At 41.8% G+C, this 23,604-nt stretch overlaps 1 protein-coding gene across 3 annotated transcripts in view; it reads right to left on the minus strand.

The window, feature by feature from the left end:
• MYO5B (myosin VB) overlaps positions 1-23,604 on the minus strand; it is a 535,083-nt gene that overhangs the window by 327,317 nt on the left and 184,162 nt on the right. For all 3 annotated transcript variants that reach the window (XR_007519178.1, XM_049900180.1, XM_049900178.1), the window contains exons 3-4: positions 21,205-21,376; positions 17,644-17,788 (exon numbers count right to left, since the gene is read on the minus strand). Coding sequence is in view for 2 of the 3 variants with exons in the window: in XM_049900180.1 (XP_049756137.1) it covers positions 17,644-17,788; positions 21,205-21,376 (317 nt within the window). In the remaining variant the exon portion in view is untranslated. The remainder of the gene's footprint in view (positions 1-17,643; positions 17,789-21,204; positions 21,377-23,604) is intronic.

Raw genomic sequence — 23,604 nt, forward strand, 5'->3', positions numbered from 1 at the left:
TGCTCACTGATCTGCCCTCTCTTCTCAAGCGCCTTTTTACATAACACAGATATAAGTGGCCAAGAGTTAGTGAAAAAATAGAGACTGGGGTAACACAGATAATCAAAATTTACAATAATCAATATCATTTCTACCCTCCTGCATGATCTCATCTGAAATTTCAGTTTACCTTTCCACTGACAGGTCGGGTCACACTCCTTCATCTACTTTACAGGGCCAGTAGCCAATACAATACATAAGTGACTGAACCAGTGCCTGGGTTTCTGTGGCACAGTCCAGTTTTACTTCTTCCCACTCCGCTGCCAGGCCCAATAGACGGTGTGGCAGGTGAGAACTTTCCATGGCTTGTAGCCTCAGGTGCACTTGAGGGTGGCTGGTGAATCACTAAGGACAAGGACCTAACACAGAATTCTACTACTGCCTTAGGAATCTTTGACCCCTAAATTATAGTCAATTCCTCCAACTTCTTCTCTCAAATGCTTTATGGGGAAAAAAAAAAAAAGTTAAAACCAAGCTACATTTGTCACAAGACGGCATTGTGGTGGTTGATACAAAGAAGAGAGGGCAAGGCCCTAAACAGTTCCCAGATGAGAGAAGTAGAACCTGAAAAATTGAGGACTGATGGTGAAATGCTTTACAAATGTCTACAGAAAGAGTGTGCTAAAATTGTGGAGAAAACGGATGAGAAAGAACACACACACACACATACACAAACTCAGAACAGAACCCCTAGGGAGTCATATACTAACAATACCAGCAGTGACCATCCTTTAAGAATTTTTCAGCCAAGTGGGCAATAGCTCAGGGCTCTATAATCAACATAATTGCCTCTGAATGACCTTGGGAATGCTACTTAGCCTCTCTAAGCCTCAGTTTCCTTAATAGTAGAAGAGATTAATAATGATTCCCCAACTCCCTCAATAACATGGTTGTGCTGAGGTGAGCCACATGCCATCAGATAGGACAGGATATGGCCTGGGAGTTGCTGATGCTAATTCAGTACAACATGGTGCCCACGCCAGCCTCTCCTTAAAGACCCATCAGAGAATTCTTTCAGCAAAGCTTGCCTCTGTTCATCCTCTAACCCCCCACCTAAAGAGATACAGCCTTTACCAGCCTATCTTACCCTCTAATCAGTCTGCTAGGGAACTTTGCATTCTTTCCAGGTACACAGGGTATAGGGAAATACCCTGGGGGGAAGAACCGGCTCACATGACATTCTTACATCATCCAGGGCTGTAGGAGACAGAAGAAAGACTTTGGCAACTTCTCTACACCTCTGTGCCCTGACAGAGGGCATGTTTACTTGATGACATCTAACGGAACTTCGCAGGCATCTGAGGTCAAGAGTGAGGAGAGAAGGTGAGCCAACAAAGGCTGGAGTTGCTGTTTTAGATGGAGTGTCTTTTGACTCTATGAAATGGCAATACGTCTGTTCTACCTGAGTGCCTACAAACCTCCCAGCACCACATAGAGGAGGAAAAAAGACAAAAGATGGTACAGGGGCTTTGGCTGCTCCATCAGTCATATGATACTTTGTTACTGCACAACTACATTGGGTATAATTTTGAGCTTTGTAACTACAAGAAAACTGCACCCTTGAAGGGCTGACACTCAAGAAAGTCTAGCACACCTAAAATGGAGGCCAGCATTTGTGACCAGCTGCTGAAATGCACCACAGAGACCATCAACAGTCTGAGGGTTCAGAGGCCTGAGACCCTGGGAAAGGCTCTAGGTACTTTCAGTAGGCCAAGATCTCTCTTGACTCCATCATACATTCAGTTGCGTTAGACAGCTCTATTTGGATGAGGATGGAGGATCTCAGATGTAACATGTCCCAAAAGTACTCTTCATTTTCAACCTCCCAACGTGTCTCCTTCTCCTTCCTCACCGTCTACCCTGGTCTCAGCAGATGGAACTTCCATTGACCCAGTTTTCCAAGCCAGAAACCCAGGAGTCATCCTTTCAGGGGAGACAGTATACTAAAGTGCTCAGGGTACCGTGTTTGGAGTTAGGGCCCTGGGGTTCCTATCATCTCTGCCAACTGCTAACTCTGTGCCTAAGACATATAACTTCTTTGTGGTTCCGCTGCCAAGCTTATTAAATTGAGAAAGTTGTGGTGATGATGATTAAATAATGCTCACACACCACTTATGATCTCAGTGAATATTCCCCACGATTATCACTCATCTCAACAAAATGGGAAAATATTTATAAAATACATTAATATAATTTTCTTTTACATTTCTTTTACATGACATTCCCTTCTTCAACTCAAGGCATTAATTCATCTCAGGAGGATTAGGATGATTATAATAGGAAGGCAAAGATAAAAAGTGTTCAATTTCAGCTTTTAACTATCAACACAGGATTTTTGAGTTCCAAGCATGGTAATTGTCTTGAAATTCTGTTGTCGTGGAGAAAGGAATTTTTTAAGTTTGCTAAACTCCTACTCAGACATCAAGTGCCAGGCCTGTGGATGTGAGCATCCATCTCACTATACCCCAAGGAATATGAAGTGTGAAGTAAAGAAAGTCTCTTCGTTCAAGAAGCATCAGGAGAGGCTTCTAGGGTGAGGAGAGGAAGCCCGGGGGAAGTGACCCAATGGATCCCAGGGAAGCATGCAGTACTATCATTCCCCATTTGGGCCCTTCACCCTCACCTCCTGGACTTAGAAACCTCCAGACAGGTTTAGGGAAATCCCCTGGACCAGCCTAGGGAAGATGCTGAGCCTCAAGGGGGAAACCCAAGTTCAGCTTTGGAATCCCATGGTTTAAGACCAACAGCACACCAGTACTGGTGGAGGAAGCAATAAATGAATTCAAGGTGGGGGGGGGGGGGAGGTGCTGGGAAGTAAAATTTTCTTTTTCTTTCTCAAAGTTAAAAGGGTCTTCCAAGCTTCTTTTTCAAGGATAAGCCATCTTTTCTAAAAGATCTCTTAAATTAGAGACTCTACAATGTTTTGTGAAAAAGTCATTTTGGTGATTTACTGCTGTGACGGTGAAGACATCTTTTATCAGTTCTAAGAACACTGCATCGTTAGCCCAACTCAGTTATAGAGGAAAGTACTGGAGATCAGGAATATCTGGATTCTAAAATGGACACTGCCACTTATCTATGTGGCTGGACAAGGTCCCTAACCATGGTGTGCCAACAGCATACCTCACAAGGGCATTACACCAAACCAATGTGATGCTGTGGCCACAGTTTAGAGGAAAAGCACAGGAGTTATTTTGGTTGACTTACTGTCAACCATCACAGCAAGAAACTATTAGTAAATTTCTATTAATGTAGCCCCAAAGAATCTAGATCCAGAGGAACCTAAGAGGGCCACTGTCCTCTCCTCTGGCTCGTCTACATCCAGACTCCTGGTTTAATCAGGGATGTTCTATTTTAGGAAATATGCAAAAAAAAAAAAAAAAAAAAAAACCTACTATATATTCAGAGGACATCAATCAAAATGGAAAACTGTCTACAAACTATCTCATGAGGAATGCTAACCAGAGCAAGAAGAGTTTAGCTTTGAGAAGAAAAGGCTAAATTATTTTAACTAAAGCAGATAGTATTAGAAAAGTTAGGTCCCAGGGTGGGAGTGAGTGACAGATTGGCAGGTGTCCATTCACTTCCAAGAGCTTTTGAAGCGTAGACTGGCTGTTTTCTGAGGGACTAGGCATTTCCAGCCCAGGCTGGGCACCAAAACATGAAGATGTTGAAAAAGAAACCCCGGCCTTGGAGGGTTTGACCTCAAGGACCTTGCAGCTCTAAGAAGGGAAATCTTAGTCATTCTAGAGTGTGACCACACACCCTACAAAATAAAACGTAAGTGACTTTACAAATATAAGTAAAAGGAACACAATCATAGAAATGACAACCCCACACAAATGGGAAGAAAACCTCTTTGCTTAGAATTGCTGAGCTTGAGTTTGTACACATCAGGTTATTATGAAGAATCAATATGTGCAATGACACATGGAATAAAACTCCAGGGGCCCAATCACCCAGTGGGGAAGGAGGACAAACTGGAGTGTGCATATATTGATCCTCAATATCCTAAATGAACCACACATTTAAACTAAATTTGGCTAGATGGACTTTAAATAGTTTACAGACTTATATTAATACGCATTCAATAATCTCTCAGCAAAGACAACGTGTGGGGGGTGGGGAGGACAGGAAGACAGTCATGCATAGCTAGGCTAGTAAGGATGGCTAATCAGAGAAGTCGCTGGGTGCTGAGATTCTCCCCCCTGCCCTTTTGTCTTTCTGCTACTTGGTGCAAGGCATTTTCTAAAAAGACATCCCATAATTCTAAGTACTCTTGGTACTTGCTCTTCTAAAGAGGGTTAATTCTCTTTTTAACCAAAAAGGACATCTTTTTTAAAGCAGGTCATCGATCATGAGGGCATCTTATTCTCTAGTTCTGGGAATACAGAGGACTAAATTAATTTCTGTCATCTTTTGGCTGTATGGGCTGCTCCACTTCCAACCTCGTTGGTCTATAATGGGGGCAGGAGCCAGGCAGGCTCAAATGGCATTGCTTTTAAGCCCATCCGCTGGGGTTGCAAAGGACATACACACGGTGCTCTCTCCTGGACAGGCTGCATCGTCTGCAGGCTTCTCTTCAACATTCTTCATCCAAAGGAGAGTCCTCTTACTTCCAGGGCTCTGCTCTTGACAAAGACCAAGTGGACTGCCTTAGTTGCACAGGTGGTATCAGCAAAGCAACGACTCTCAACCAGGCCTCACATAGAGAGCACCTTTGATAATACCAACACCTGATCCCCAACTGATTAACTCAATTCTCTGGGGGGTGAGGACTACGCCTGGGTAGTTTAAAAACCTTCCCAGGTGATTCTCATGTACAGCTAGGGTTGAAAACCATGGCAAAAGAGGCGAGGCATCTACTAAAACTAGAAGCTTCATCTTCAACAGGCTTTCAAATTCTGCGACTTCTGGTAGATCTTTAATTCACATGGAGTTATCACAGGGGCAGATTAACCAGTGAGCATGGTACGCTTGGGTTTAACTGTATTTACTTGCTAATCTGTGGTGAGCAATTTCACATGGTATCTTAGTCATCTACTGCTGCTATAACAGAAATACCACAAGTGGATGGCTTTAACAGAAATTTATTCTCTCACAGTTTAGTAGGCTACAAGTCCAAATTCAGGGCATCTGCTCCAGGGAAAGCCTTTCTCTCTCTGTCAGCTCTGGAGGAAGGTCCTTGTTATCAATCTTCCCCTGGTTTAGGACCATCTCAGTGCAGGAACCTCAGGTCCAAAGGACGTGCTCTGCTCCAGGCACTGCTTTCTTAGTGGTATGAGGTTCCCCTGTCTCTCTGCTCACTTGTCTCTTTTATATATCTCAAAGAAGATTGTGTTAAGACACTATCTAATCTTGTAGATCTCATCAATATAACTGCCACTAATCCATCTTATTACATGACAGTGATAGGATTTACAACACATAGGGAAATCACATCAGACGATAAAATGGTAGACAGTCATACAATACTGGGAATAATGACCTAGCCAAACTGACAGATTTGGGGGTGGGGCGTGGGGAGTAGGGAGACAATTCAATCCATGACACACGGGTTTGACCACATCTTTGATGTGGTGGAGGACAAGTGACATTGTGCACTGCAGATTGGTGGGAAGGCACAATTGGGCCCATGCATACTTTGTTTACCGGGTAATCTGGCAGTCTGGCCCTGGCTATCAAAAGCAATCAAAGCAGCATTTGAAGCTTGAAGATTAGATAGATTATTAAAATCTGTGATACAGATACTTTTTGTGAGTACCAGCTCTGAATTTCAGAAATCATAGATACTCACTTACTCCAAAGTTTTGCAAACACTGGTCCAACGACTTACTCCTTTCAGAACAGGGCTTTGAACCGGTTTGTTCTGGTTCAAACCCCTTCTGGGAATTTGCATTTCTAACAAGTTCTCAGGAGATGATAATGCTGCTAGTTATGGACCAATTCCAAGAACCACTAGTAGATCAGTGGTTCTCAAAATTTATTATACGTAAGAATCACCTGAGGATCTTGTTAAAATGCCAATTCTGATTCAGTATATCTGTGTAGAAATGCAAATTCTTAGCAGAGGTTCGAACTGGAACAAGCTAGTTTGAAGCCCTGTTTAAGAATTACTTATGGAGCTTTAAAAACTACAGATGATTTTGTTCTAGTCCTGAGATTCTGATTCAGTCAAGAGTGCAGTGGGCAAGGGCCTATCTATGGAAAATAGCACCTATGGCAATTGGTTTTAAATTGCTGAATGGTCTCTTCCAGCTGGCAATAGAAACTGTTCATTAGTGCCCCTCCTCAAATGGAGCCCAAGGCACATGCCCTACCTGCCATAGCTTAGTTACACCTCTGGGGGTGGGCTTGATGTGTAGCTTATTGTGGGACCCTCTGCTTATTCTGGTGGTGCAGTGGTTAAAATCTTGGCTACTAACCAAAAGCTGGCAGTTCAAATCCACCAGTCGCTCCTTGGAAACCCTATGGGACAGTTCTACTCTGTCCTAGAGGGTCACTATGAGCTGGAATCAACTTGACTGCAAAGGGTTTGGGGTTTTTTCATTTTTTGTTTTTTTTTTTCTTTTTTTCCTGCTTACTCTGACCAAGGACATGGCCAGACATAGTCATGTACTGGCATTTCACTCTATCTCCATGACAACAGACCTCCCCCCAAGGCTTTTTTTTTTTTCTTTAAGGCAAAACACTGATGGAGAATATTTGTACTGTACACATATGTCCTAATGTAACCAAAGAGCTACTGAACAAAGAAGTGTTCTTAAACTCACTCTAGAAACATGACCCTAACAAAAGGGGCAGTGACCATGCATTCTCAGTTATGTTCCTATAATGGGGATGGGTTTGCACTAAGGTGGCCACATTCTCTCACCTTCTTCCCATTGTAAAGGGCACAATGACAAACACACACATACTAGGTGACTGGTGAGTTTTTTTTTTTTCTCTGTGGAACAATAACGAGTCTTCAAAGACCATTCCACCATCTGTGGTTTTAGACACCACCCTGGACACTAACCTAGTCACCTCTTCTGAACATGTAGCCCTACCAATAAGGAAGATTGTGTGCAGGCTCCCTCCAAATATTTATGTCGAAGTTATACCCTGTGCACATTACAGAAGGATGTGAAAAAATATGGGTTCTAATATTTCCTCCCACACTTTAATGAATCATCTCCCCAAAACTGGCGTGCCCCAGTAGTTCGAGGACCACTGCTCTAACCACCTGATTCACCACTGTTGGCACCAAGGGCGACCAACTCTCAACTCTGGCCACTTGTGAAAAACTGCTTTCCAGACCTCCCCACATTCTCAGTTAGTATATTGACAGTCCTTCAAGCAAACTAGCCATAAAACAATTCAAAAATAGTTGGATTCCTACAGCGCAATTATTGCTTTCCCTTTGCTGAAGCTTGCAGATGGCATCAGGCCCCAGGGGTCATGGTTTCCACATCCTAACACTGTTTTAGGGGCTGCTCAACCTTTAACAGTGCAATTTCACTCCAAGTACGGAAACAAAAATTGTTGGGGTTTTCTGTCTATGAAAACAAATAGATTTAAACACAGTGCAGTTGATGCCATAGTCTAAACAGACTGGTAACCACCGTGAACTTCTATAATTTTAATTTCAAACATAACCCTATTTTTTAAAAAAGTCCAAAAGAACTCAACAGATCACACAGAATTGACCATCCATAAAACTGTCACCTGACCCTGAAAGTACAACCTGTTCTGAGGGTGACCTATAAAGGAATTCCCACTCAGCTTTAAATTCTCCCTCCAGCACTTCTTTCCTTCTGTTGAACAGGATGAAATAGTAATGACACTATGTATCATTTGCCGTCTGTAGTCTTACTACCACCATTACTATATCTGACACTTATTGAACACTTACTCTGTGCCAGAAACCATCCTAAGCATTTTTCACTGATCAACTCATTTAATTCTAACGATCTTATGTGAGACAATTATATTTATCCCCATTTTATGGACGCAGGTGCTGGCACAAAGAGAGGCTAACCTAAGTAACTTGCCCAAGGTCGTATAGCCACTGTGTTTTGTTCCTGAACACGAGCTCTAAAAGATGCCTCCTTCTTTCATGGCATTAGCCCTTCCTACTAAACTCAGGCTCACGGGCAGAGTAGGTTTACAGCCACTCTGTCTTCGTGGATATAAATTTTAAAAAGGCAGTAAAAAAAAAAAAAAAAAGAGTGGTTAACATGGCATGAAAAGCATTACCACAGTGTAAATAGAAATGTCATTTCATCCTGCTAGGCTTCACACTTTATTAGCTTTTTTCACTGAAAATTATTTCTGACACCTTGAAAAACTAAATCTTATTCACATGTCACCACTGCTACAAATTCCACAAGAAACCCATGTGCCGGTGATGGGTTTGACTTTGACATCAGAGAAAGGCTGCATAACAAGAACCAAGAATGGTGTGGAGTAACCGCAAGAGCTCAAGCCCACTGGGCACTGCCCCACACCAAGCTCTGCACACTTGAACTAAACAATAACCTGAGAAGATAAGTACAGACGTGCAGCCTACTGTTTCACCTTGAGTGATGGAACCTGACCACGCTGAAACACAGAAGGATGTGGTATAGCTGAGATTCCACCTGAGGTCTACGCTAGCTCACCTTGTTGGACATAAACAAGGGCACTCTGAGAACAAATTATGTCTAACCCAATCCAGTGTGCACAGATCTTAGCATGATGTAAAGATACAGGTAGTTCTATTACATTATTAATACCTGGAGGAAGAATTGCTGCCAGCATGCTAAAGGAATCCATTCAGACCAATACATCTTAATCAAGGAATAAGAGTAGAGCAGACTTGTTATATTCGCACAGGCATCAAGTTAAGGAGACCCAATATAGCAGCCACAAAAATCAGACTGACTGGTATAATGGAGCACAAGTACAAAGGTGAAATTGAATATAGATAACAGTAGAATCCTGCTCAGCACATAAAGAATCAATTGCACAAGTCAGAATGGCAATACATCTTAAAAGCTGTTTGAATTTACAGTGACAGAAAGCTGATCAATGGTTACCTGCAGAAGAGGGTGCAGGGGTGAATTTCAAAGGGGCACAACGAAACTTTGGGAAGTTATGGAAGTGTTTATTATCTTGGTTGTGGTGACATTTCACAGGTATATACATGTCAAGATTTATCAACTTGTGTACTTTAAGTATCTAGTTATCAATTACATTTCATTAAACTTGTAATAAAGCAATTCTTGTGCATTTGTGTGCGTGTGTACGCAGGTGGGGGCGCAGGAAAGAAATTCAGCTGCTTGCAAACTTAGGAAAAGTCAGCAATAGAAATGGCTGCCCAAAGTAAATGTGACCATAGGCTTCCCAAGAGAAATTCTGTATAAGAAGTAACTCTTACCTCATTCAGCAGACCACAGCCAGTGACAACCCATACCAGAGAGAAAGACCAGATGGTGTCCAAGGGTGACGAAAATGGGTAGTTGTTAGTTGTCATCCGAAAACCGTGGCTCATAAAGAAAGGCCATGGAAGTGAGGATGCTTGGCCCAGAGTGGAAGAGACAAGAAAACGTGACGGTGGGGACTGCTACGTGTAAGAAGAGGCCCACTGCCCAGCACAGCTGCACAGGACGGAACTCAAACCATGGGGAAAATAAACAGACACCAAACAGAGTGCTGCGTGAAGGAGAAATTCCTGAAAATGAAAGCTGTTAAACTGAGACCTGTACTGGGAATGGTCCCTCAGTACCCAAGGTACCACTTGTCAGAAATATGGTATCAGGAATTCCTATAGTGCACAACCAAGGTCTGCTAGATGACTGCCAGGCATTCTCCTTTCACAGATTCTGTGATCCCCTAGGAAAAACAGTGAGTATTAATAAACTAAAATACCTTTAGCTCTATGATTTTTGATGTGGGACTTAACCTCCCAAAGCATGTTGGGTACACTGGAGATATACAAATCTTAATAACATTTATGACCTCCGCAGGGTCAAGTTAGACAAAGGAAATTGCCAGTCCTATCCTCTTCTAGATTCACAATTTTAAAAGGAGAAAATACTATCAATTTCTTTTAAAACAGGAATGTCATCATTAGCCACGTTCACTGCACACTTAAATAACTTTTCCTCTACACTGAAAAATTTAAACAACAGAACTAGAAATTTACACACTACATTGAAATATAAGCAACAATACAATCTAAGGTATTATAAAGGGTCAAAATGATGCTGCAGCCCTTCGTGCTACAGCATTGCTGGGGGAGGGACATGGGCAAGTGTTGGCAAGGCTGCGTGAGAAGCGGAGACCAAGGTGAGCAAGGGAGAATAGGCACAGCCTGAACTATACAGTGAAAGAAGCATCTCAGGAAGGAATCTCAACAAAGTGGAACTACTCAGGATATGTTCAGGAAATAAGAGATAATGCCAGAGAAGAAATTAAAAGCCATCCTGTGTTCACACACCTTCGGTATCTCCTGACATACCTTGACCTAATACAACCAAAGACTAGTTCTAATATGAAACCATAACGAATGGGAAGGAAAACAAAATTACGTTATCCAAATTATCAATCTAGGCTCTTCATTTTCAGAAGGGAGCAGGGTGACAGAAGTCATGGTTTCAGAGTTTACTGTAAGAAATCAGCAAGTCACTGCTCCCTACCACTGCCCCTGTTCCCCTGTGATTCTGTCATTCCTTGTATTCAACGACAGCTAATGAGAGCCATCTGTGAGCTTTAACATCCACACCCCAAATCTTCACAAGGCTCAACTGCTTTCAAAGGCTCTTCATGACTTCTCCCTGGATCCAGGTGCCTCTTTAAGGCAGGGCCAATGTTCTCCTTGAAGGGTCAGGACACTGAGACCCACAGAGGAAAGAGGGTTTGTACACGAACACACAGTAGGTCAGGGAGTGGCAGGAATACCAGGAAGAGAACCTGGATACTTCAGTACATCGAACAACCTATAGAAAAACAAGACCCAGCTCTGCTCTCCTCAGCTCGATGATGACTTCTCTCACTGAAAACTTTAGGCTTATCTGAAAGCACATCCCATCCCTAACCTCCCGATCCCCAACCGCACAACTCAGAGTAGTGAACCACCTTAGGTAGAAAATTCAGTTAAAACTTGACCTCAAAGTGAAGCATTGGATTCAGGTCATCTATGCCTAATTCTTCTATAAATTTTTTTCCCCAAATATTCAAGTTCCACAGAGTCTGCAGTCTAGAATACACCCTGAAAAGTCCTGAGTCCATTCTCACACATTCCAGTATATGCTACCCTACTGGACTAGGGAGATAAAGTGATCAATTCTTTTTTTTTTTTTTAAACCTTCAAAGATGGAGAATGCATAGATTCCTTGCTCCTCTCTCTCCCTTCTGTAACACATTTCCACAATCAGGAATTTCTCTCATTGCCCTGGCTGGAGCCAATATGCTCACACTAGGTTGTCAGTGGCAACAGAGGACAGCCTCTCATTTCCATTATACCATCATCCATTAAGCCTCTTCCCCTATTGCCAACATGGAATGCTTTTAGCTTGTTGTGGGGAGATGGGGTACCTTTTTGCTACAGATAATCATCTCCATGCTGCCCTCCTGGAAGGTCTTCAAATTCTCCACATACTTTTTGCACTGGGAGAGACCCAGATCAGGCAAGATACTATCTCCCGAGAGCCCAACTAAGGTTGATAAACTAGATGCCCTCCTCCCATTGAGTCCAGGCTTTCACTTTCACAGAGCACCTCCCCCTTCTCTGGGAAGACTCCCACGGGCAAGGGTCCATTTCAGCCATTCCCCAGGCCCCAAGCCACAGGTTTGCCTTGCTGCCCTCCACCTCCCCAAATCCCAGGCACAGCAATCCCATCTTTCACAATTAGTCACAGCTTGGCAGCATGGCAGAGACAGATGGGGCAGGTGGGTGCTCAATTACCTTGGCTACCTGAGCAAACAAATTGGCTTTGCAGTGTCCCTACTCTCAATCTCTCTCTCTGAAAAACAACAAAAATAAAACACAAGAAGCTCAAGAAAGGAATCATATCCAGCCAGCCCAATCCAAAGGCCACTCCAACAAGGCCAGCAAATGCACTCAAACACACTGTGGAATCTTAGACACTTTGGAACTATTGAGGGAAAAGATCTATCCTGAAGACCTGGGTACGCAACAGAGAACATAGGGCTTCTGGCTCTGTGGTCCCCTGCTCTGTTCTGAGGCCAATCAACAAGCACCACTTAGGGGTAGTATAACTTCTTGACTAATGCAAAGACTTTGGATGCAAACAGACTGGATCTGAATCCCACCTCTACCCATTCACTTTTCTTCATAGCCACGGCAAATCTTCGGTGTTCTTAAATCTCTATCCTCATCTGCATCGTAGGGATAATTAATCTTGCACAGCAGTTGTGAGAATTCATTAAGTGGCAATTTTTTCTATTCTTTCTTAAACACCAACCACATGCCCTGGGATACAGTACATGTGACAGACAGAAGCCAAAAAAAAAAAAAAAAAACACTGTACCATGTGGTCTCATACTTGATAATTCCCTGGCTTTCATTCATCATTTGCAGACCATTTACAACAAACTAGTTATTTCCACAACAATCTAAGCTTCTCAGAAGAACGTATTCTCATCCCTGGGAAAGATCACTGTGGAATAGGAACCATCAAGGCAAAATTCTTAGAACATCACTTGTATCATATCCTTATCAAAGAAGCTCTAAAATGTCTCCATTGCTCTAGGCTAGTATTTCCTGAAGAGTGTTCCATAGAACATTAAACCCTTGAGATAATCCTTGAAAACAATTCTGTGTCTAAATATGATTTGGAAGCCCGGCGTAATATATCCCCATCTGGGAGACTCAGAATCCAAGTCTATCTAAAGGCCCTGAGAAGCCCTGCCTTAAAAGAAGCTGTTTAACTTGGTTAATACATGGGTTCCCAAATGCAAGACTGTTATTAGGCAGAGGACAGAATTCATGATTTTGATTCATATTATACCCACTCCTCACTTATCGACATGGTTAGGTTCCAAAGACCAGGTCATTAGAAAATCAGTGGTATGCAAAAATGGAGGATGACCACATCAGATTACAAAATGGATAATGATGACATTATTACATAACTACCAAATTACATCATTACACAACTGCCAAATTACATCATTACACGACTGCCAAACCACTAAGAATCATGGCCCAGCCAAGTTGACACATATCCTTAAGCATCACAGCCAGTGTTACTCTAACCCCGTACCTCAGCATTCGTTACTACCAGACATACATCATTAATGTGAAAAATAGTTGGATAGCAGATTTTTCACTATTGTCATAAATGTGCAAGATGGGATAATGAGATAGTGCTAAGTGAGGAGTAGGTGTATTTTAACCTTCTTTTTCTTTGCCGTGAATCTCCATTTACTCTCAAGTCTCAACCTGTTGAACCTAAGAGGGTGAGGGCTAGGAGTCCTGAACCAATCCTCTTCTCTTACTTGTGTCTCCTCTTTTTTTCCCCCCAGCACTAGCAGCACTTGCTGGAATTTTCAGGATGGAGCGCTTTGACAGAGTCCCCCCACCACTCAAAGCATCAAGAGTTGAAGAGCTGTGTCAAGGAAGGAAATCAAGTCCCCAAGTGAATTAAGAGACAGAATTGCTGTGCCCAAAGTCAACCCATAGTCGTACTCTCCAAAGACTGGAAGATAATGACTTCAGTTTCTTATGTCCTCTATTCTGCTCAGACATTAGGGAGGCTCAGACCTCAGGGAGTACTGTGGTAGGCTGTGGCTACCTGAACCACATAATTATTTCAAACAACTACTGATGAGTCAGGAATGGCAAAATACACAGTTGGCAACTACTGCTGAATGAATACGCTCTAGTATTTTAAGTGAACAGAGAATGACCGTAGTGGAAATATAGCAAAGCCCTTCCTTGTATCTGACCAATGGCTCTCCTTCCCTGCACAACAAAGATTCTGCTGCTGGGGCTTCTAGCACACCTCCCAGATCAATAACAGAAACCTGAGCTGCTGACAAAAGAACTAAGTTAAAAATAGCTCTTTCCTGTGGCCACATGTGCTGGTCTTATACTTCTAATGCATACTCATGAGCAGAAATTGCTTAAGAACTTCAGCAAAATTGTTTGGCTACACCTTGGAACTCAGCAGGTAAAATGAGTATAAACCTTAAATCCCTAAAGGAAGCAATTTCTGGTCCAACTTTAACATTAAAACCCCTAAATCATCAAATTTATTATCCTAAGCAAGACAGTATCACCACCACCCAGACTCCCATGTCCCCTTGCCTCTGATGAGTGCATACAAGGCCCCAAATAAATGAAATAACCAAAGTGCAGACTAACCCTAGGCCTGGCTTCAGGTATGGAAGGGAAGAATGGAAACATCCAGCAAGTGGGTCTACGCCGTAGATGAACTTTGAGGCTAGAAGATTCTCAGACGTATAGTGGGACCTCAAAAAACATTTGATAAAGAACAGTAACTTCTGATACAGCTAAGTGTAAATAACTTAATAAGGGAGAAGGGAATGAAACAGTAAAATATTAATGGCACTCATGAAAGAACAAGCGCTAGAGAACTGAAAGAAATTTTAAAATGGTAGAAAGTAATCAGAACTAAGCCACTTCTCCCAACCCACCCTCCCTTTCTGTTTTAGAACCATAAAGGAACTATTCTGTAAAAGAAGAAGGAAGTCACTGTTTTCGAACGAAACAAACAGACTCAGCTTAATGTATCTACCCAAGGTATAGAAGCCTGTTTGGACTCTATGCCTCCCTCACTGGCCCTCACTCATCCTCCACTTGACACTGGACAGTAGTAATACACAAGTAGGGCTAGGTCCTGTGTAATGCACTAATACTCATTCTTCTCCCCCCATCACCTGACCCTGAACCACAAGTTCAGTTAGAAAGTGAGCAGCAATAAGTTGTCCAGGCTAAGTGACTCCCCGTAAAGCCCTGATAGCAGATTAATACAGTGTGTAATCGAACAGACATATGCATACCCATGTTCATTGCAGCATTGTTCACAATAGCAAAAAGATGGAAACAACGTAGATGCCCATCAACAGATGAATGGATAAACAAACAGTGGTACATACACACAATGGAGTAATACACAACAATAAAGAACAATGATGAATCTGTGAAGCATTTCATAACATGGATGAATCTGGAGGGCATTATGCTGAGCGAAATAAGTCAATCACAAAAGGAGAAATATTGTCTGAGACCACTTCTGTAAATACTCATGAAAAGGTTTACATACAAAAATAAACAGTCTTTGATGGTTACCAGGGAGGAAAGGGATAGGGACAGAAAAACACTTAATAGACAAGTGTAAACTTTGGTGAAGGGTAAGACAGTATACAATTCTGGGGAAGCCAGCACAACCTGTACAAGGCAAGGTTATGTATGGTAGCTCCACAGACACATCCAAACTCCCTGAGGGACCAAATTGCTGGGCTGAGGGCTGTGGGGACCATGATCTCGGAGGATATCTAGCTCAATTGGCATAACACAGTTTATAAAGAATATGTTCTACATTCTACTTTGGTGAATAGCGTCTGGGGTCTTAAAAGCCTGTGAGCAACCATCTAGGATACTCAATACTTCACTGGTATCACCCCTTTAGGAGCAAGGAAGAATGAAAAAAACTAAAGATATAATGGAAAGATGAGTCCAAGTGACTAATGGACCACATCTACCACTGCCTCCACCAGACTGAGTCCAGTACAATGAGATGGTGCCCAGCTACCACTGACTGCTCTGACAGGGATCACAACAGAAGGTCCTGGACAGAGCTGGAGAAAAATGTAAAACAAAATTTTAACTCAGAAAGAAAGCCCAGACTTGCTGGCCTGACAGAGACTGGAGAAACCCTGGAAGTACGGCCCCCAGACAACCTTTCAGCTCAATAATGAGGTCACTAATGAGGTTCACCCTTCAGCCAAAAATTGAACAGACTCATGGAACAAAACCAGACTAGAGGGGTGCGCCAGCCCTGGAACAGGGACTGGAAGGCAGGAGGGAACAGGAAAGCCGGTAATAGGGAACCCAGGGTTGAGAAGGGAGAGTGTTGACGTGTCGTGGGGTTGTTAACCAATGTCATAGAACAATGCGTGTACTAACTGATGAGAAACTAGTTTGTTCTGTAAACTTCACCTAAAGTACAATAAAATACATATATGTGTGTATATATATATACACATATATATACATACATATATAACCAAAAACCAAACCACTGCCCTTGAGTCGATTCTGACTCATAGAGATCCTATAGGACAGAGTAGAACTGCCCCAGAGTTTCCAAGGAGCGCTTGGCAGATTTGAACTGCCAACCTCTTGGTTAACAGCTGTAGCACTTAACCACTACACCACCAGGGTTTCCATATATATATATATTATATATAAAAACCCTGTGCCGTCGAGTCATATATATATATATATATAGATAGATAGATAGATAGTGTGTGATTATTTCTTATGGCATTCAAGAAGTCACAGGTTGTAATCATTTTGGTTCTCATTCTCTTACATTTAAGAGAAATAAAACGGTTATGAATCATTCCGTTAGGCTTCCCAGTTCTCCAATCACTGCTAATACTGAATACAGTCACTGTACATCTATGATGAACCAGACCTATTGTAGTCAGCCACGAAACATTAGAAATCAGTAAGAAAGCCTATAAAACAATCTTCCTTCATTGAAACTTTCATTGAGCTGAAAATTATACTATGAAATCCACCAAAGCTCAGACCACCTTCAACGGGATTGTCTTCCGATGAAAATCACTCACTCCTTTAATTAGCCTAATGGGCCCTCAGAAGATGTGCATTCTCGGGGAGACAAGAAGGATTTGGCTGAAAGGATCCAGCATTTTAGTGTTAACTGGGATATGTATCCACATACCCCCAAACGTTGGTAAAAGTATATTTCCCTACTTTATGCTTCAACAGCTCAAGACCATTTTGTCTAGTCCATTTTTTGACTAAACAGACTCGCACCTATTTTTCAGAGCTAGAAAAAGAAGAGCAAAAATGAGATCTCTTAAGCACCTAAAAAGAACTCTACTTTCAGACTAAAAACTCTACTTTCAGGCTAAAAACTCAAAAGTACTGTACATAACTTCCCATTTAAATTTTCTATTTCTGATTCAAATGCTTGGCATCTCAAGAAGTTGTCAAAAAGTCTTGGTTCCTTTAAAAAAACAGCCTTCAGTGAGAATATCTGTAGCTCAGCCTGGGAAAACTGAATAGAGACGCTGTAAAATAGATTCCATTACACCAGGAAGGGAGGAAAGAGTGCCAAAGGGAAGTCAAGGAAAGATGAGACGCAAGAGGTTTATTCCACTGTTCAAAAATAGAAGTCTACGGAGCTGCTCTTCTCCGAGCCCCATTTCAGGTTCATAATAATAAGAAAAAGACATGAGGAAATAAAGTAAGAAACAGAACTCGGGCTGGTTTAGTTTTCAAGAAGTTTCCTCAGTCCCAGTCTCACCATTCCACCAGTGAACACCAGCAGCAAAGGAAGCAGAGGCCCCACTTTCTGCCCCAACTATCCAGAAGAACTTCTGGGCTGAGGTTATTCATACCTGGCCATCTGCTTGTAGGCTTCTTCTGCCACAGCAAAGATGTGGGGGTCCATGTCGCCCATATTTTGGCCACTGTAAGCATAGATGACATCTTGTCCATAGATTGGCAACTGTTCATATGGATTAATGGCAACAAGCACAATACCTGCAAACATACAAGGCAGTCAGATTCTGGTAGCCCAGTGGCCACCTGGCATCAGCTTTTCAGTGCCCCCACTCACATACATCAAAACTAAAGAGAAAAATGGTAACAGAACGATTCTTAACCAATCACTCAACAAAATCAGTAAGTATCTGTGTGCTTACCAGGCACAGTGTTGGGCCCTAGTGAAGAATGAATGAGACACAGGCCAAACCTCCAAATACCTTATATTCTGGACTGAAAATGTGCACGCACATGCATGCACGCACACATACACATACTCAACAAAATGAGTATAGATATACATAAAGCGTTACAGGCTTAAAGAAAAAGAAAGCCAAAAGATGTCAAAGAGACTTAACAATTCATTTTAGGATTACAATCTGGGAAAAGGAATTTTGTCATTTGTGTATGGGTGATTATTAACTAGGATACAAATAACTGGTGGGCAGGTAATATGATTTACATATTTTAAGGCCAAATATTGATTCAATCGATTACTAGCTGTGTGACCTTGGCAAAGTACTTAACTTCTTAGTGCCTCAGTTTCCTCAACTCTAAGATAGGGATAATAATTGTATTTTTCTGGGTTGTTCTAAGGTAAAATGATTCAATACACAGAGCACTCAGATCAGTGCCTTGCATAGTAAGAACTGTGGGTTTCCTTTTTTTTATTATATTGTATTATACTGTGCTATTTTTTACATCATATCAGGAAACCCTGGTGGCATAGTGGTTAAGTGCTACAGCTGCTAAGCAAAAGGCCAGCAGTTCAAATCCACCATGCGCTCCTTGGAAATTCTGTGGGGCAGTTCTAAGAGGACACAATGGAATGACGGGCTGAATAAATATATGTTGACTGAAGAATCAGAATATCCTATAGGGTTTCAGATCTCGGGTGTGAAGCTGATAACATATGAGAATGTAAAGAGAAAAAAATACAAATTAAATCTTCAAGACAAGGCAGAACTTATGTCTTTTTCATTCACATAAGACTGCATTCTGGATCTCAGAAGGCCTATTGGCTGAGACAGCCACTTCCAGTCATTCGAGAAAGAGGAAGAAAAAACGGAAAGGCTCATTGTCAAGATGGAAAATCTACATAGTGTCTCCTTCAGGTGTTTTACAGAGAGACTCAGGAAACCTGAAGTGTAATAATTCAGGCTATTCTAAGTAGGGAAACCCTGGTGGCACAGTGGTTAAGTGCTATAGCTGCTAACCAAGAGGTCGGCAGTTCAGATCCACCAGGTGCTCCTCGGAAACTCTATGGGGCAGTTCTACCCTGTTCTATAGGGTCACCATAGTTAGAATCGACTCGACGGCAATGAGTTCTGTTTTTTTTTGTTGTTGTTGTTATTGTGATGTCTATAAAACCCTAATTCATACAGTATTCAATTCAAATATTGATATACCCCGAGATCACACATTTTCCTAAATGTCCCAGCCCCCTTCAGAGTGGAAAGGAGTGCTTCCTTGATGATTTAAAATTCTATGTGGTGTCACTCATGGTCGGTCTGTACAGCTGCAGGCTGGGGAGTTAAAGTGCATTTGGATAAATGTGTACAGACACCAGGATCTCTCTGAGTTCTTTAAAAAATGAAGCTGATGGTCATGTATCCCTTTCTAAAATGCTGGTAGAATTTTTTTCTTTTTTAATCTTATCAGAGGCTGTGATAATTGAAAGTTTCTTTCAAATAAAATTCCCACTAACAACTGGGGTAATAGGGCCTTTGGTAAACTCCTTTTCAACCCTGAAATCAACATGCTGTCACAGCTCCTGCAATTTGGAAAAAAAATTCATCCTAACTTAGTAGCTAACCTACCAATTCCAAACCAAAGTGAAAAAATACTCCTAAGAGCCTAGGGTATAACTTGTGATTATTAACAAGATCAGGAGTCTGATGCATGACCAGGACAGCTCCCACAAAGAAGGTCTCAGGCCTGACCCTGATGTGGGAAGTTAGGCACCTAAACCAGATTTTTTTATTTAATGAAATAAGTTTTTCAATTCACATATTAACTTGAAGAAAAAATAAGACAAGAACAATTATAAAACAAGCTCTCTATAGCCTTTTTTTAAAATTTGAAAATCTTTATTACAATGCTTAATAATTTGCTCTAATAAGCACACATATCTCAATATTTTAACAGATGAGTTCCTTAATCTCTATTAGGGTTCTGCAAACTACTGCCCAATCCGGCCTGCCATGCCCATTCGTTTAGATATTGTCTATGGTTGCTTTCGCACCCCCACAGCAGATTGGTTGCAACAAAAACCACAGGTCACAGGCTTACAAAGCTGAAAATATTTACTGTTTCCACTTTACAGAAAAAGCTTACCAAACCCTGATTGAGAATATGTGACAATTTTACACATTTTGTAGTTTAGTACTGACAACCTTGATTCTAAAACTATAACATGAATTATTCTAGACGATACTGTCCACCTCCCATCTGTCAGTTTGTTGTACTATGGGGGCTTGCATGTTCCTACGATGCTGGAAGCTATGCCACTGGAATTTTAAATATCAGCAGGATCACCCATGGTAGACACCATTCAGCTGAGCTTCCAGGCTAAGATAAGAAAGGTCTGGCAATTTACTTCTTATAATTACTTGTTAAAAACCCACTGCCACTGAGTTGATTCTAACTCATAGTGACCCTATAGGACAGAGTAGAACTGCCCCATAGGGTTTCCAAGGAGCACCTGGTGTATTCGAACTGCCGGCCTCTTGGTTAGCAGCTGTAGGTCTTAACCGCTATACCACGAGGCCTAAACCAGGTCTTAAAGGTGTGTGCCCTTGAAGTAACTGTTGAAAGGATCTTGTTTCCACCACACCACTTAGTGCACTAACAAAGAGAAACCAAAATTTGGAATTCAGGAAACTGAGAAATTTCAAGAAAAACAAATAGGACAGAGAATTTCAGTACTTTTCTTTTTGAACATGTATTGTGACTTTTGTTTATGAATTCAACCAATATTCATTATGCACCATGTTTGCACATAGGCAAATGAGAGGTTCAGAGAGAAAGGCAGCCCTCTGAAGCAGAGAGAAAAACAAACCTGGAATAAATTTCAGGAGTATGTCGGTGGTATAAGCAGGTGATGAGCTAGGACACAGTGATGTACTTGCTTCTCTCCTACTGACCCTGAGGACTAAGCCTAAACACGTCCCTCTACCTGGCATGGCCCATTTCTTCCCTGGCTGAGCTGTGATTAACACCAATCATCCCACAGAGATGCAGGGCAGCCTAATTAAGCAACATTCACCCACTGCAAACCTTTCAAGGGTCTCGGCAGAGGGGTACTTCTAAATGAGAGTGAAATTAGAATTCTTAACCATTGCGTTTAATACGTAGAAGTCTAAGGATCGTAAGCATGTTCAAACACATGCAGCCTACAGCTGCCCCTCACTTACCACAGTAAGTGTAGATGTGGTTCGACTCCAGAAAACGGACCTTTAGATTATGCAGAACTGCAGGCTCATGCAGATAGCTAAGTGCAGTGAGGTCATTTTCTCCCACCAAAATATCAGGATTCCTCAAAAAAGGCAGCTGGTTGTTTTGGACATCAATTGGGTATTCCTGGATCTAAAGAAATGCAAGTAACAGACACAAAAAAAAGGGCACAATTATAAAGCATTTAGCCTGTATTCAATACCCCGTCTTGTCGGCTAAACTGCTATCTTAACATGATCACAAGTGATAAAGATAAATAATACGGTATAAAGAAAGGCAAAGTGAACAAAATACCTGTGTTGCCCTAAGAGATCAGACTGGGTAAAAAAGGTGCTGATAACACAACCCCCGCATATCAAGTTAAAAGACAGACCAACACAAGAAATTCAGAAAGCACGACTAGATTTAAACACGTGCTCCATTCCTTCTTAATGAAAAAATACTTACTGAGTCTTTAATGCCAAAGGCAACAGGAGCACTGTTCTTCCCCGCATCTGGGACACTTCCCTTGACTGGCCCCAATTCAATGCTGCTATCTTCCTTTACTCGCTCCTATCAGCCAACACACCCATTTCTCACTTGGGTTGTTTTACAGCTGATGAGCTGCCCTGGAGTAGCACTGTCTATACACACATTTCTCTATAATTCAACTGCAAATTTCTTCAGGGCAATACTTTTGCTTTGACCTTAAGTACAATAGAAGCTTGGGACACATATGTGTAATCAGGGGGTATGACTGAACATCTTAAAGTCACATCTCAGAAGCAAGGCTTTGTCATTGCATCCTTAGCGCAGAACTTGGCCTAGAGAGGTGCTCAAAAATGTTTAATAACAGGATAAATTTACAAATCTGGTTACATATAAAAAAAAAAAAAAAAAACCTCAAACCCATTGCCATCAAGTCGATTTCAACTCATGGTGACCCTGTAGGACAGAGTAGAACTGCCCCCATAGGGTTTCCAAGACTTTAATCTTTACAGGAACAGACTGCCATGTCTTTCATCCGTGGAGCAGCTGGTGAGTTTGAACCACCAACCTTCTGGTTAACAGCCAAGCTGCTTAACCTCTGCACCACCAGGGCTCCTGGTTATAGATACACATACACAAACATACACATGCAATTTACAAAAGGTGGTGGTGGGACGCAGCTTGGCTCCTGCACATCATGTGTTGAGTGTTCAGTTTCTTATGATCTTCATAAGAATCACCTGGGAAGCTTGTAAAAACAGTTTCCCAAACCCAACTTCTAGAGATTATGTTTCAGGAACTCTGGGGTGGGGCCCAGAAATCTGACATTTTTAGAAATACCCCAAGTAATAATGATACAGGTAGCCTACTGACCGTGTTTTAAGAATCACTGTTCCATATAAGCCTTTCAGGAAATTCTATGAACAAAGCCCCAATTTACTGGGATAACACTCCAATTTTTAAGAGAATATAAATATCAACGTGTCATCCCCCCACCCCCACTTTTAGAGGGACTTGTACCACAGATCGTAAGGTATATTATAAAGCCAGCAATTAAAGCACTAAGGTAATGTTGCTGAAATAAGTAAATAAATGAAATGTAACAGCAGATTCAGAAATACACACAAGCATGTATTGAAAATGTGTACGATACAGGAAAAATTGCAAATAATGGTTGGAAAGAATTCTCCAATAAACAGTGGTAGGAAAACTAGCTGTCCATTTGTTGTTGTTGTTAGGTGCCATCAAGTAGCTTCCGACTCATAGCAACCCTGCGTACAACAGAACGAAACACTGACCAGTCCTGAGTCATCCTCATCCCGTTATGCTTGAGCCCATTGTTGCAGCCACTGTGTCAGTTCATCTTACTGAGGGACTTCCTCTTTCTCCCTGACCCTCTACTTTACTAAGCATGATGTCCTTCTCCAGAGACTGGTCCCTCTTGATAACATGTCCAAAGTACACAAGACTAAGTCTCACCATCCTTGCTTCTAAGGAGCATTCTGGGTGTACTTCTTTCAAGACAGGTTTGTTCTTTCTTCTGCAGTCCATGGTATGGTATATTCGAAATTCTTCTCCAACACCATAATTCAAAGGCATCAATTCTTCTTCGGTCTTCCTTATTCATTGCCAAGCTTTCACATGCATGTGAGGTGGTTGAAAACACCATGGTTTGGGTCAGGTTCACCTTAGCCTTTAAAGTGACATCTTTGCTTTTTTAACACTTTAAAGAGGTCTTTTGCAGCAGATTTGCCCAATGCAATGCATCCTTTGATTTCTTGACTGCTGCTTCCGTGGGCACTGACTGTGGATCCAAGTAAAACGAAATCCTTGACAATTTCAATATTTTTTCCATTTACTGTGATGTTGCTTATTGGTTCAGTTGTGAGGAT

The sequence above is a fragment of the Elephas maximus genome, chromosome 11, assembly GCF_024166365.1.
Source record: "Elephas maximus indicus isolate mEleMax1 chromosome 11, mEleMax1 primary haplotype, whole genome shotgun sequence".
NCBI classification, from domain to species: Eukaryota; Metazoa; Chordata; class Mammalia; order Proboscidea; family Elephantidae; genus Elephas; species Elephas maximus.